Below are 15721 nucleotides of genomic sequence, written 5' to 3'. Positions count from 1 at the left end.
TCGAGTTCGCACTATATAAAAGATGCAACAAAAAAAATAAAAAATATGCATAACAGACTTGATCCTGCAATATTAAAAACATTAAATATGGGACCATAAGGCCAGGTCTCCTCTGGAGAGGAACACAAACCACCTTAGACCATATTTCTTGGACCTTATCAGAGAGATGCAGCTTGAGTCCTATGACACAGCGATCACAGGCTTCATGTCTAGGTCTATCTGATGCCTTAGTGGCGTCTAACATACAAAATACAAAAACATGATGGGTATAGTGCTTGAGCTTATCTCAGCCAATGGTAATTACTCATTTCAGTCAAACATTTTCTTGCCCACTATGCCACTCCAGGCAAGGAGCAGCCATAACAAATTAAGCATGGTCCTGTATGAACACTCCAGTCTGAAATGCCATCCCTGGACCTTTCTAGAGAGAACACAATCAAGCCCATATTGCAGTAGGTCCAAATCTCTTCAGTACCCCTCGTCTTCAGACTCATGAATAGTCACCGTATATCTGAGCTGAGGCCAGGCACCATTCCCTGTAGGTCCCTGTTCCACCGGAATCAACTTTAATCTATCATTTATTTCAGACTGACCCCTTCTCAATCTGCCAGAAGTAGCAGCCTTCGTCTTCTGACCACCTCTTCTTCTCTCAAAGAATTGTGTCTGGGGCATTTCTTTCCTATTCTAATCCATGTGAATCTATGGAAACTGCTTTTCTCACGTTCAGTTTGAAAATAATTAAAAAGTCACCTTTTTACATATTTGCTGCCACACATAGTAATATCACAAACGCTGAGGATGAACTGGCATCTTATCAAATGTGTTGCAGTTATGCTGACTGCAGATAGTGAAGGCCATTTTCCTACAGCCCATGTGGCATTTCACCCTTGGCGCCAAAAGGGCTCCCCCACATAGCGCAGCATGCTTCTTCACAGGGCTCCCCATCTAACACTGGGCGAAGCACTCATATGATTATTCGTAATCATATATTCTCTAGGTGAAAACTATATATGTGCAATTACAATGTGCCGTCACATAGCCTCCGATGCTTATTCTGTATGTGCCTAACAACATCTTGGCATATTCCTACTCTTGAACTAAAATTGTCTGAGGGTGGACAACACAAAATGCATTAACCCCCCCTTCTACGTGAATAAAAATATAACTAATTCATGTTCTTCATGTCCTATATTTTGTTAACATATTTCAGCATGCATTGAAGCATTGGCTCTTTCATCAGGAACCATGGCTCAGATTTACTAAAACGTAGAATTAGGTTTGAATCACAAAAGAGTAGCAAATTCAGAGCAACATGTTGTGGCGAGATTTACTTTCTACCAAAAATCATGATTTGCGTTGGAAAGCTGCCTAAATAAAGCAAAGCAGTGTTATGCTCCATTTTGCATCAAGGGGGCGTACAATGCAGGTTACATGGGTCCTTTGCACACACTCATAGATAAATTGACTACCTCAGCTTGGGTCATATTAGTGTCTGTTATTTACAGTATTTGACATGACAGAAGTGTGGTGTGAAGCGCTGTATGAAAAGTCAAGCTATTCATATATGATACTCCCTCTGCTATACTAACCACAATCTACTCCAAATGCCCGCACATCCTGTATTTATTAATTTTATTAATTTATTTGAAAGGTCTTATATAGCGCGAACAAGACCCATCAGAGTATCAGAGCACTGTAAATTGAGGATGAGAAGTTGCACTGGTATCATAGGAGGATACCTCACATTCACCAATGCAGAAAATAATAGAGATAAATGTAGTGACAACAGATGCACAATGCATGGTAGCTACGTGGGTCAATGCTGTGAAGTGTGTACAGATGGTGATTAGCTCCTCTTGTTGTTGCAATGATTTGGTCTTGCATATTCAGGAGTTTGTCCAAAGTTATTCCTAACGATCTAGTTGAGTCAACAATGTGTGGGGTGCAAATTAGGGCTGTTATTTGTTTGAGCCAGTCTTGAATGGGTGCAGGATGATTGTGGGGGGTCAGCATGAGGAATTCTGTCTTGGGGTATTTAGCATAAGGTGGTTATGAGATAGCCACTGTTGAGTTTTCAGAAGAGCAGAGTTGAGAGTATTGATGTCGTCTGGTGAAGAAATTTTCAAATACAATTGGGTATCATCAGCGTACATATGATAGTGTATGTTTGTGTGTTTCAGAATTTTAGTATGAAGTTCCATGTACAAGTTGAATAGTGTGGGTGAAAGTGCGGAACCTTGCGGAACTCCAATTGAGACTGGCTTGCTTATGGAAAGGTCATGGTTGGCTTTGATACTTTGGGCCTTATTTATGAGGCCTTGCAACAGTTTTGAGCCGCTGGTGCGTCACTTTTTGTAACGCATCGGCGGCATAAAACCTGCCCCCTGTTGTGCCCTATTTACAAAGTGACGCATCTAAGCAGATGCGTCACTTTGGAAACCCCTGCGCTTAATTATACCTGCATCAGTATAATGTATGTGGGGGGCGTTCCCATGCAAGTACGCCTCGTAGAAGTGACGCAGTGAAATCTTTGAGATTTCAGTGCGCCACTTCTAGGATGCAAATGCTGCAGAACCTTACGCCTGCCTCATGACAGGCGTAAGACTGATGCAGGCCCTTTCACATGGGGCTAGTCCCATGTGAAAGGACTATTGATGGAGTTGCGTCACGCTTCTGACACAACTTCAGCAATGCGTAATTTTTGCGCTGACAGATACATCAGTAAAACTGACGTATCTGTCATTCCTTGCGACATAATGCGTCATGCAGTAAATATGACGCATCCATCATGTCGCAAGGAGGGCGCAGTGAAAAGTGAGGCATCGCTGTTTTCACACAGCGATGCATCATGTTTCATAAATGAGGCCCTTTGTGTTCTGTTTTGAAGGAATGAAGCAAACTAATTTAAGACTGGAACTGATAACCCCATCCTTTTTTCCAGAAGGTCAATCAAGTTGTCATGTTTGACCGTGTCAAATGCTGATAAAAGATCAAGTAGTATAAGTAGGCAAGGTTTGTTCTGGTCAAGTAGTCTAAGGGCATCATCAACAATGTGTGTTAGAAAAGATTCAGTACTATGTCCAGATCCGAAGCCCGATTGGTATTGTTCTAGTAGCTGAAACTGTTCAATGTGGTTGCACAGTTGTGTGTTTACACACTTCTCAAGTAGGTTGGATAAGGTCATCATATTGAAATAGGACGGAAGTTTTTAGGATCAGATAAATATCCATTTGGCTTCTTTAGGATGGAAGTGACTTGTCCGAACTTGAGGCAATCTGGGATCAGGCCTTCACGAGTGTTCATGTACAATCTTAGACCAGAGACGAAAGATGGAAGAGGAAAGTTCTTTGAAGAACTTGGAAGGCAAAGGACCCTTGAACTGATTTGAAGGTTTTAATGAAGTTATGATGTTAAGCAGTTCTGTGTCATCTGGTAGTGTGAAGGTATTCCATGTAGTATAATTTTTTGGAGTGCAGACCACAGGTCCTGCCACAAGAGAGCGCGTCCGAAGAGGCCTTAGATAGGGAGAGGATTGGGCCGGATTCTGCGTGTTAGGGAAGGGTCGTTACAGTTCTAGCTCAATTTTTCTTGTCTTTTCCATAAAGTGTGAGGAGAACTCCTCGTCACTTGGAAGTGAGTCCTTGAGTGTGAAGAGTTGATTGGTAGAGTGTTTCGCTTGTTGTTTGATGATTTCAAAGAGTTTTTTGGTCCGTTTTTGGCCTTATCAAGCTGTGCCTGAAAGTGATCAGTTTTGGCATAACGGATATGTATGTTATAGGCACTTCTTGTCATCCTTAATAGCTTGAGGCTACTTATGGAAAGAGATCTCCAGGATCTTTCAGCAAGCCTTTGTTTACGTTGTTCCTCATTAAGGGAACTATTAAACCAAGGTTTTGAATGTTTGCTGGAGATCCTTTTGAGCTGCAAAGGAGCAAGCGAGCTGAAAATATCAGTCAAGGAATGAATGGAGTCCGAGGATCATTATTCAGATCAAGGGCTCACAATGTGGGGTGCCTGTCCACCCCTTACTACTCCCAACAGACACATTGGAGCAAAATGATTTAGATTTCAGAAGACATTCAGCTGTTGTCACTGGCATGTTGCCTCCATTTTGGAGTGTATTTATGGGTGGTTTAGGTAATGCTCATGCACCAACATGATGGCTTCCAGGCATCAGGTACGCAAACTGCGTGTCCTATAACAGCATCAAACTCCTCCATTCAATCATGCAATCAGAATGGTTATAGTGAGCACTTGTTTGCAATGTTTCCATTTTTTTATATCTTTCTCCTATCTCTGTTAAAGGCTCCATGACAGTCAAATGGAATCTTCATGTATCTAAGTCTATAGAAGGATGCCATTTCTCTTTTTATTATGTATTTATTAGAGGTTTCTTGATTTGATTGTGGGATTTTCCCATGTTCATTTCATTTTAAATAAAGCACTATTAAGAGGCCACTTCTGTAAATGGCTTAAGGGCACCAGTTACAAAAACAGTAATAGCGAGCATTAAATTAGTACTAAATACTGGAGCAACCAAAACCATGTGAACCAATTGCACTTCTCGGTGTGAATATATGAACACCAAAAACTATCAACAAAGAGTAAACGTAATCCATGCCAGTGCATAGTGCAGATGACCATTATAGAACTCATGCGTACTGAGGTATTGCTGGAATACATGTTATCTTATTGGCTGCATATCACCTGACTGGAGTTGCATTAGCGTGGTTAGCATTTTCCTGATGTTTGGCATTAATGTGCATTGTCCTTTGGGCAGCGGCGTGTCAGCAGTCCCAATGGGCCTTGTTGCTGATGCTCTCTGCAAAATGATTGCTACACGTGGGACTGCAAGAGGTTATTGATTGCAATTGTCCACATTGCTTGAGTCACCTAAGCCTGACTAATGTAGCCTGGGGGGATGGGGTGGGAAGAGGGCAGCAGTTTGGAGTGGAGCTGCTGTTGAACACATGAATATTTTCGTGTGTGTGCGTGGGTGTGTGTGTCTGAGTTTGCTTGTGTGTGGGTGGTCATGTGTGTGTGCATGGGTGTCTGAGAGTGCGTTGCTGTTGTTACGCTTGTCAACACGAGCATCAACACAGCACTCCCCTTACCTTGCTCCACAGCTGTATCGTGTCCGTGCCAGTCCCGAGCAGGTGACTGACAGTGTGCTGGGGACACGGGTGCCTGCCCAGCGTGGGACTGTGCCGCCATGCCACGTGAAGGCCCCGCTTCTGAGAAAGCTGCTCCCTGGTGGCAGCAGCACGTGCTCCTCTGGCTGGAGCATTAGGCTGGTAAAAGCCTGACGTGATCAATACGTGCATAATGAGAGCATGCAATTGATTCTTGCAGCGGGGGCTTCTGGGGGCAGTCATTAGGCGGCTTCTGACCGGAGCGTGCTGGCGTGTGGAGTCTGACAGAGCGCTGTTCTCTCTCCTCTCGCAGATCTTCAAGAGCATCGCCACTGAGGAGGCCACCCAGACTACAGGAAGCCGGCGGCTCATCAGCTTCTCCCTGGCAGGTAAGGAGTTCGCCTTCTTCTATCATGGCGGGCGTCCAAGGCTATGCTTTTAGGGCTGGGACGTGAACTCGGAAGAACACTCCTGTGAAGTGTTAGCAATGGAAGGGCGTCATCAGGAGCTCTGAGTGCACTAGATACTCTAGATACTAAATACAACTGAGCCTAAAGACCATTTATGACTGAAAAATGTTTCCTCCTCAATGCATTCTGACTGTAAAACGTGTAATAGCATACTTCAGCCTTTTGTTATTTTCTAAAGGGTGTGGTTCTTCGATCAAATCGCTGTTACTCAAGTGTCTTTCCTTTAAGTTTACTTACACGTTGCTTGTTATTTTTAGCACTTGACCAATGTGATAATCAAATGTATTCTTCGTTTTCTTAGGGGGGGTGGGGACATAAACAGAAATTCCAGCAGCTGGAGAATGAAGGGAATTAGAATTGTGTAATGAATCTTGTGAAAACATTATCAATAACCTCGATTAATAATTCTCAGGACGAACAATAATCACGATTGCCCATGCCAGACGTAATTTTCTAGAAATGTATTTGTACTGAGTACTGCTTTGGCCTGGTGAGCCCCAGTCTTTCAGGGCATTGCGCGCAGTCTGTTATGGCACATTGAGAGGATTGCTCCGGAAACAGATTTTTCAACCTACAATCCAAAGCATACATTTTATTTTCCGAATTGTTTGAAACTGTACCAGAAGGGGTTAGGAGTTTAACTTAAAGGAGCTATGACATTACCCTTTCGATATCAACAAACACATGGGCGAAATTCATTATGAATTGCTCACATATTAATGTCACATATTGTATTTGTGAGACAAATGTGAAGTAGATTATACAGACAAATGTTTAGATTCATATTCTGCATTCAATGCATTAGGTTTCATTAGGGACACTGGTTTTGAATTTCAAGATGAATAGTGGAGTGAGTCTGTGTGCCTCCTACAGGCCACAGGTTTTCATCTCACGATGCCAACTCAGACTTTCACCTTTTTGATGTTGATGAATGCAGGACGATTGACAGGGCAATAGGGGCACCTATTTATTTACAGTGCTGTGGATTTGGTTTCATTGCTAAAATTCATCCTGCTTTGAGGATGCGCCAAAGTGTCTATGGTAGCTGTGTATGCCAACTCAAATGGAAGCTCTGCCACGGGCGACCAGATCTCGTGAACCAAAAACCGGGACATTTTGCAAAAATAGAAGAAGGACTAGAATTTGACATCAACAGTGCTGCGCAGAATGACTACTCTTATCAGTACTGGAACACAGAAGAAGCACTAAGAAAATAAATAAAATGTAATTTCTAAAGCCAGCATCATACCTGTTAACTAAATTGCTTACTTATAACAGCTGCCAACTAGCACAACTTTAGAAACACCCAATAAGTTCCTCTCACTGGTTTTAGTTGACCCCCTCTAAAAACCGAGACATGAGCCAAAATTGCCGAAATCTGCCAGAACAGGTGGTGAAAACCCGGGACTGGCCGGGCAAATCTGGGACGCCTGGTCACCCTAGGTCTGCTCCCATCCATCGCTTCTACGCACACGCGGTGAATGAACATGGGTGCAGAGGGAGGTCTGGTCCTTGAGACAGAAGATACACACAGAGCTACTCAATGGCTAGTGAGCTGTGTTTCGAGCAAATTGCCAAGACTCTGAACCTGTCAGTTTCAATGAACCTAATGCAACCACCCAGTATTGGGCGTGAACATTCATGTGGCCTTTTTGTACCCCTGATATTAGAAAGGGATTCTCATATTTCAACTGGCCTCCACGCGGTAGCCTGCCGTGCCCGAGGGCTCACTACCCCCATGGTCAAGTTACATATTCATGCAACAAATTTACGTATTTAGTAAAAAACAAAAAAAAGATATCTACTTATTTAGTTATGAGCTTTTAAAGTGCTAAGATGATGCCTCGAGGCAAACCATGAGGGAAACGACGAGGTTCGATTTTTTTTAAAGACAAGCGATGAACATTTCTGATGCCGAATGGTATAAAAAAGAAATCAAAATATTGCATTTAATAATTGATGTTTTCAAAGAAATGTATAGATGGTCATTTACTTCTTGAGTATTTTATGTTCACAAACAATGGCAGAAGCCTTGAGTGGTGGTTTATTGGAGTCCCTGTCTCCCTCTCAGAGTGAGGCAACTATTCAAGCACTTTCCATATGTGCACTCTCAGTTTACAGCCCTTCCACACTATTCATGGTAAAGAGGACTTTTCATTTCCTGCACTTAAACTAACTCAAAATTGCTTGTCCCTTTTTATGCACTTCACTATGCTTGTGCCAGGAGACTGCCTGCCTCAGCGTTGCAGAAGAGGGAGCAGATGGTAACTTACTCCTTTCTATAAATGACATGAACCATTTAAAATGTGGCTTGCTACAGTCCTATCTTTGAGCTGCTGCTTCTAAGAAAAATGGTTAAAATCCATTTCTTGGTAACCCTGTGTCTCACGAGTCGCTGATATTCCAGGTAAAGAGAAAGAGAATCAGCAATAACTAACAAGCAGGAACAGGGTTTTCTCCTGAATTGGGATGATGAATAATGCAAAAATACCACAGTTTTAACCTCACAAATATCACAAAAAAAGAGGTAAAGTTGAGCAGGAAAATACCACAACATTCGAGCCTCTCATCTGGGAGCAGCGAAGTAATGCAGGTTTACTGCCTTATCCTCAGGGGTATAGCTTAGTCAGCGAGGGTCGAGGGGAGGGGGTAGGTTGGGTGTTGGAGCGCGAATCTCAAATTTCCCAACTAAAACTAGCAATGGGCTGCATGGTGAAGGGGTGACACAACCAAGTTTTGGGATTGACCGTTTACCTGAGGAACAGGGTCAGTACTGATCTGCATTATGTGGGGCTCTGTCTGCAGTGGCACAGTGGGTGAAAAATAATGGACTGGGATGTTACGTGCGATTGTCGCTACATTTTCTTCACTTGAGACTAATATTTTAAACCTTGTGTGTATTCTGCATACTGGAAAATATAAGTCGTCGGCTATGCTTTGCCTAGATTATGTGATGTGGATTTGACACCACCTTCTTTAGTAGCTTATTGAAGTTGTGCTTATCTCTGTTCTGGGTAAAGTACCTATGTATGTGCGTATCAAGTATGCATTTAAAGTCACTGCCCAAGGCTCAGGTTATTCCAGTCTTCAACCAGCTCCTCTCACTGCAGAAAGTATTTTAAGTTGCCTTTGTAAAGGTGTATTGCGCACCAGGTTCGTATTGAGAGTTTAGTTTAGGGTGCAGCTGGTCTGATGTCTAGAATGTGACTCTTTGTATGTGTGAGTGATTGTATATTGAGGCATGAGTGGGGTTAGCAATGCACCTCTAGGACTGGCACTAACACATAGCATGGCTGCACTGGCTAGCTCACAGGTGACATCACTGTGGGGGTGTTCAGGCTGGGTATAACTGGTTGTGGTTGGAGAGTCACCCAGGGGATTTCACGGTCAGAATTTGGAGAGCGGGAGGAGGATGTCAGGACTGCCTCTCCAGTCGGTATTTGAAATAAGGCCTTTCCTTTAGAAATGCTCTCAGGGTAGCAGTTATTTAAGGCCCTACCTACGGCCTCTCTCACACGTGAGGGTGGGCCCAGATCACTGCGTCATGTAGGATCCAACTGAATGACCTCCTTGGAGCCTAGTTTTGACAGACTTTTCGGACCTTTGTAGGGTAACTGCTCCAAAGGGCTCATGGTAGCTCACTGGTGATTAACTATTGTTAAGGTGCATGAATGAAGGATGAATGAACGATTGAGTGATCCTGGAGAGAACAATGGTACCCTGGTACCAAACGTTGCTTGTGTGGGATGTATAAGAAGTCTCACCGGGCCATTGGGAATCTAGAGTCAGATTTTTGAAAATTTGTGTCAGGTTTGTGTCACTTTTTTGAGACCGACTCAACACAAAATCCTTTTTGGCATGTACAAATAAATGCAAATGGTTATTTGTGTTGCTATGAAAAAAGGTAACACAGCGCATTGCGCTGCCTTCCATTACTAAGTCAGAGTCTAAGCCAGACTCTACAAAAGAGAGAATATTTGGAAGAAAATGATTTCCATTATTAGAAATATCTGAATGGTATCATGGCTCGACTGCCCAGGAAAAGACACTGTGGGAAGGAAATCCTCAGAACCTGAAGGGTAATCGAAAACTGGATCACACTAAGGGGCATATGTATCAACATCTCCATTTGCGATTCTCAAATAGCGATTTTTTGAGAATCGCTATTTGAGAATTGCAAAACGGGATGTATTTAAAAAATTGCACAACTTTTGCGATTTCTTAAAATTCCTTAATTGCGATTAGCAAATTGCGAAATCGCAATTAAGGAATACCTTCCCATTCACTCCTATGGGCCAGGAGGCCCATAGCAATGAATGGGAAGTCCTTCTCAATTTGCGATTCGCTATTTGCTAATCGCAAATTGAGAATAATTTCAAAGGTGCAAGGATGTCATGATGACACCCTGATGCACCCCTGAAATCAGCATCTGTGCACATATGGCGCACATACATGCCCTAAGGGCATGTATGTGCACCACATGGCACTTTGAAATATGCAAAAAAGTGCATATTTCAAAGAAATCGCAATTTACCACCAACTTGAAGTTGGTGGTAATTTGCGATTTCTTAAGGAGAAATCGCACAAATTGGGTGCGTGTTACATTGCATTTAAGAAATCGCAATTTGCGATTTCTTAAATGCTTACGCAAACTTAAGAAATCGCAAATTTAGCGATTCCTTAAGATTGCAAGGCTGAAATGCCTCATACATCTCCTTTTGCGATTTTGTATTCGCAAATGCTGTTTTTTTGCGATTCGCTGCGTTTGCGAATACAAAATCGGTTGATACATATGCCCCCATGTGATCTCTGGCCTTTTGAAGACCTGCAGGGGTAAAGTTCTTGTGCAAAATCAAGCTGTGTTAAGGGCGGTGAAAACAGAGTATTCTCTCAGAAACCATAGATACGTGTCAGAAAACATATAAACCATGGAAGAGGATGATACAGTAGAATGCTTTCCCTTCCTTTATCGAGGTTGCTTCTTATCTGGCATACAGGGCAGAAGATGAGTTCAATATTTGTTGCCTTCATTGGCTGGTTAAATTGCCTTGGTTCTAGCTCCCCAGAGTGTCTTTTCTGCTACATCAATACATGTGCCACAGCATTTAATATCTGAACATTGGCCTAAATTACAGAAGTGACTAGTAAAGCAGCAGGCATTTTGACTACTTTTTGTGCCCCTGGAGCACCTCTATGTCACAGATTGGGCCGCAGATGCTTGTACATCAGAGAAGTCCACAGACACACATTTGGCACATCAAGAGGGCATACCTGCTCCCCAGTGTGGGTCCCGAGATTCTACACATCATATATTGTCGGATGTATGACGTTACAACGCATACTTTTACAACGCATGCACTTACAACGCAATTTTTACAACGAAACATCCACTACAACGCATTCCATTACATCGCATGACACTACAACGCATTTTAAAAAACGACCTTTACAACGCATTCCATTACATCGCATACTACCTTTACAACGCATACCATTACAACGCATAATGTTACATTGCATTTAAGGAAAGTGTTGGATAGTATAGGGGTAAAAATTACTATTCTTACTCCAGGGGGTGCAACAGTAGGGTAAGTGTTGGATAGTATAGGGGTAAAAATTACTATTCTTACTCCAGGGGGTGCAACAGTAGGGTAAGTGTTGGATAGTATGGGGGTAAAACTTACTATTCTAACTCCAGGGGGTGCAACAGTAGGGTAAGTGTTGGATAGTATAGGGGTAAAAATTACTATTCTAACTCCAGGGGGTGCAACAGTAGGGTAAGTGTTGGATAGTATAGGGGTAAAAATTACTATTCTAACTCTAGGGGGTGCAACAGTAGGGTGAGTGTTGGATAGTATAGGGGTAAAAATGACTATTCTAACTCCAGGGGGTGCAACAGTAGGGTAAGTGTTGGATAGTGTAGGGGTTAAAAATTACTATTCTAACTCCAGGGGGTGCAACAGTAGGGTAAGTGTTGGATAGTGTGGGGGTTAAAAATTAATATTCTAACTCCAATGGTATGCATTGTAATGGTATGCGTTGTAATGGTATGCGTTGTAATGCCTGCGTTGTAGTGACATGCGATGTAGTGTCTGCGTTGTAATGGTATGCGTTGTAATGGTATGCGTTGTAGTGTCATGCGTTGTAAAGGATGTTCCGTTGTAATGCCTGCGTTGTAAGTGTAGTGCGATGTAATAGTTGCGTTGTAAAGGTTGTTTCCCTATATTGTCCAATCTGCAAGCAGTGAAAGGCACGATGGCTGTTTGAAAGCACCATTCCGCGTCTCACTGTTGTGCTGTCTCCAGAGCAGGTACGAACATTTCAATGTCCCATCATCATACTGTTTACAACATCTAGATCTTTAAATTGACTTCCCACATTGAGTCTGATGTAAGTCATCCCACTTTCCCCTACTTCCCCACACCTCTGCCAGATGCCCCTCCCTCTTCTCCAGAGAAATTGAAACATGAAACCAACAAGCTCCTGTACAGACAATCTCAGATGTGCAGTATTTTGGGATTATAACTGGATAGATACACTTTACATGCATTCTCTTCACCTATTATGGGTTGGGTTGATGAACAGCATTGGTTGGAAACTAACTGTCCTCCACAACTTACTGCACAAAATTAGGTAACTGCACACCCCAAGCATTCTCTAAATGCACGAGCTGGTTCTGGTCAGTCAGGTCCATCCCCGGGTATAGTTCATCATAGAGATTATTTCTTCAGCCCTTGAAACCTGAAGTTGGAGAGTTATGTATTTTCTTTGCCATTCCTTGTTAACCAAACCTTTCAACTTCTCTGGTTCATCACACTATCTGTTATGACCCTGCATTTATTTCAACAACTTCTACATAGCTCCCATTGTTCTCTGCCTGTTCTTGTGCTCCTCCATTCCTCCACCGAGTTCCTTAACTCTCGAGTCTACTAAAGGTTTGTCCTCACTTTTGGACTTGGCCTCCTCTACAGGGTTACCCTCAAAGGTTTTTCCTCCACCCGTCCTACTTTTGTTGAATTCATTTTTGTTGGCTTTAGGACTCTGTGAACTTTGCTACTGCTAACCAGTGCTAAATTCGTGCACACACTCCCTAAAACATGGTTAAAATGGCTTTTACTGATTAATATGTTTAATTTCCCAATAAGTCCCTAGTAAAGTACTATACCACTTGTAAATTGAATGCTACAGCCACAATTGTGCCACCAATTTAAGTACGCCCTTAAAGCACTTAAAGCATGTCCTAGGTCTGCCATTGCTGCCTGAATGCAGTTTTAAACTGTCAGTTCGACTTGGCAAAATAAGCCCCTTGCTAAGCCTTAAATTCCCCTTTTATTATACATAAGGAAATCCTAAGGTAGGCCCTAGATATCCCATAAGGCAGGCTGTATTCTAATTAAAAGGTTTGGACACATGCTTAAAAACTTTGAAAGGCATAGTGGTGAAATCTCACAAATTAATTTTTCACTACTGGGAGACCTCTTCCATAGGTTAACTTTGAGTTGCATTATTACATTAAATAAGTTCTAACATTTGATTATGTGGCGGTCGTGGTAGCAACTTTCTTATACAAAGGAAAATAATGGAGAAGCATTCACCACTCTTGCTTATGTATGATGCTCACATCAGAGTTTAATTCTAAAGTTCAAAGGCATCAAATGCAATATAAAAAGTCAAAGCATTATTGAATGGCAACACAGTTGCTCCAATCGATAGTAGTGCGATCAATATTTACAGTGCTCTTGGTGTGAAGGAAGAAGAAGAAAGGATAGGGTAGATGGTGGTGAGTCTGTGAGTGAAGGACAGGGTAAAGGTATAGTGACATATACACATCATTAATACATGAATTTAAACCTTCCAGCCTAACATAGGTCAATTGTTCCTGAATGTGAACATAGCTCAAATGTACATGTAGACGACGACAAGAGAGGAGCTGTCTATGGGGGAAAAAATGCATTTCCATTTTTTTCTCTGAGGAATTGTAACTAAATAGGACTCTTGAGAGGGTGGTTAGTACAAATATATCCCCGGAGAGATTCCTAAAATCTTTTTTGCCCCATAGACTGCTCATCTCTAAATAGTAGCAAAGCACAAGGTTCTTTAGTTTGAGAGATCTCACGTACAACTAACATCGTCTGGTGTAAATGTTTGTAATGTTATGCACCCAATTCTTTACTTTGTTTGTGGTATTTTCACATTATTGTTCATATATTTGTTTCACCTTTATCTGAAAAATGAAGAATGTATCTTTTGAATGCTCCATTGACAATTGAAATTGTTGTATAAAAATGTTTAAAATAATTCAAAGTAGTGAAGCAAGGCACAGTGACTAAATGCATTGTTTCTCAGTCTGCTGAAATAAACAGCAGCCTTGAAAATTGGTGGCCAGGTTTCTATTTTTTATAAACTTTATCACGTCCTACCAGGTCCCCGAGACGGACGTAACCCCTTTTTGATTACTTTTAGAAAGTTGACATTTTCCTGCTCTAGCTGTTTTGCGCCTGCTGCCTGTTCCTGTGTCACATGACTAGGTGTAGTTGGACTTTGTTTATTCCTCCCAGACAGCCACACAATAGAGGGATTATGTGTGCTTGGATGAGCCATCACTGGCAGGGTTGGGGGGCTGAGCTGGGCACATTCCCACGTGTAACTGAAAACGCTGTGCCCTGCCTTCACACAAAAGACTTGTCACCCCTGCATAGTTCTTGCAGCCTGCTTGGAACCAGCGCAGGGGAGGCAAGAAACTTCAAGAACTTCAGAGGGAATTCTCTAGAAACCTTTACTTCAAAGAAGGAACCAGGTATAAAAATAGGACACTCAGACCCTCTCCTCAGTTCAATTTCTGAGCCGGCAGAAGGACTCTCAAAGGACTGCCTGGTACTTTGGCCTGCTGTGTACTCCAGGAGACTGCTTTGCTCCACCTGGAGGGGCTTTTTTCCTGCCTTGGACCCTCCGAGGCCTGCCATGCTGCTTGAGCCCTTTTCCACTTCTTGAGCCCAGGACTACCAGAGTGACTCCAAGGACTAGTTGGCTGGCCTCCTCATCAGAACCTCAGGGACAGAAAAGGCTCCAACCATCTTGAACCCGCAGCTTGACCAAGCCTGAGTGATTCCTAACCCCACATATGGTGCCCCTCCAGTCCTGGGCCCTTGGTGGTGATGTTAAGGGTGCCCAGATAGGAAAAATATAAAACGTGGGTCCTGGAGAATCTTTGGCTAAAAAAGTTTTGAGAACAGTGAGAAGACTGGGACCAACCTGATTGGCTATCCACCCAAAGTGCATCGCCAGTCAGCCTGACTTTGCAGCAGATGTATCCCGCTTCGTGGAACTCTTATTCGCTACAGTTCCAGCCTTGTCCCAACCTTGCCTTGAGAATCTTCCAGTTTCTGCAGGAAACACTAGCTATGCAGTGCAATCCACCAACTAATTTATTCTGCATAAGGATAAAATTGAGGAGGAATTTCAGCCAGACGAATCAACTACGCATTTAGAATTTCCAGTTCCCTATGAACTGTAAACCAATAAAATCTTAATCTATTCAGTCAGCATGACGAATAATCCAGGAAGAGGTGTTCCACATTTCCTAGTGCCAACCAATCACAGAATACATTTAAGACCATATTTTTACAGTCATTGGCTGAAGTCGAGTCATCTCATGTTTGACATTCTCGAAGATTGAAGGTGGTTCAGATTCAATTGACTGGTGCGCAGAAAAACAGTGCAGCAGATTGAGAAAGTGGTAGAGAAAGAAATCTGAGATCGGACAATGAGAAGGAAGAAAGAGGGACAGCCTGAGCAAGGGTTAAAAAAGGCACAGAGTAGAGAGAAATGGCAGGTCGGTGGGTGGGAACGTGAATGAAAGATAGCATGAGAGGAAGAGGCACAGACAGTTAAAAAGAGGGAGAGAGAGTGTGTAAGGTAAAAATAGATAAAGTGGGAGCGAGAGAAAACTATCACTGTGGTCAGTGCTAAGGCATATATTGTTGTCACCACTGACTGAAGAAACCAGGAGAAATTTAAGCAGGAAATAAGGTGATTCATATTTATTACATCACAGGAAATTTTAGGCCTGATGTTTGAAGGTATTATGCAGCCACAAAACTTGTGAAACTCAAAATCATA

At 42.5% G+C, this 15721-nt stretch overlaps 1 protein-coding gene across 6 annotated transcripts in view; it reads left to right on the top strand.

Annotated features, from left to right (window-relative positions):
• Positions 1 to 15721, top strand: part of HECW1 (HECT, C2 and WW domain containing E3 ubiquitin protein ligase 1) — a 979761-nt gene that overhangs the window by 686938 nt on the left and 277102 nt on the right. For all 6 annotated transcript variants that reach the window (XM_085607418.1, XM_085607421.1, XM_085607420.1 and 3 more), the window contains one exon: positions 5446 to 5521. In XM_085607418.1, coding sequence (XP_085463544.1) covers positions 5446 to 5521 — 76 coding nt within the window. The remainder of the gene's footprint in view (positions 1 to 5445; positions 5522 to 15721) is intronic.

This window comes from Triturus cristatus, chromosome 5_2 (genome assembly GCF_964204655.1).
Source record: "Triturus cristatus chromosome 5_2, aTriCri1.1, whole genome shotgun sequence".
NCBI lineage: Eukaryota > Metazoa > Chordata > Amphibia > Caudata > Salamandridae > Triturus > Triturus cristatus.
The sequence above is the reverse complement of the archived record's forward strand: the minus strand, read 5'-3'. Positions and strand labels throughout refer to the sequence as shown.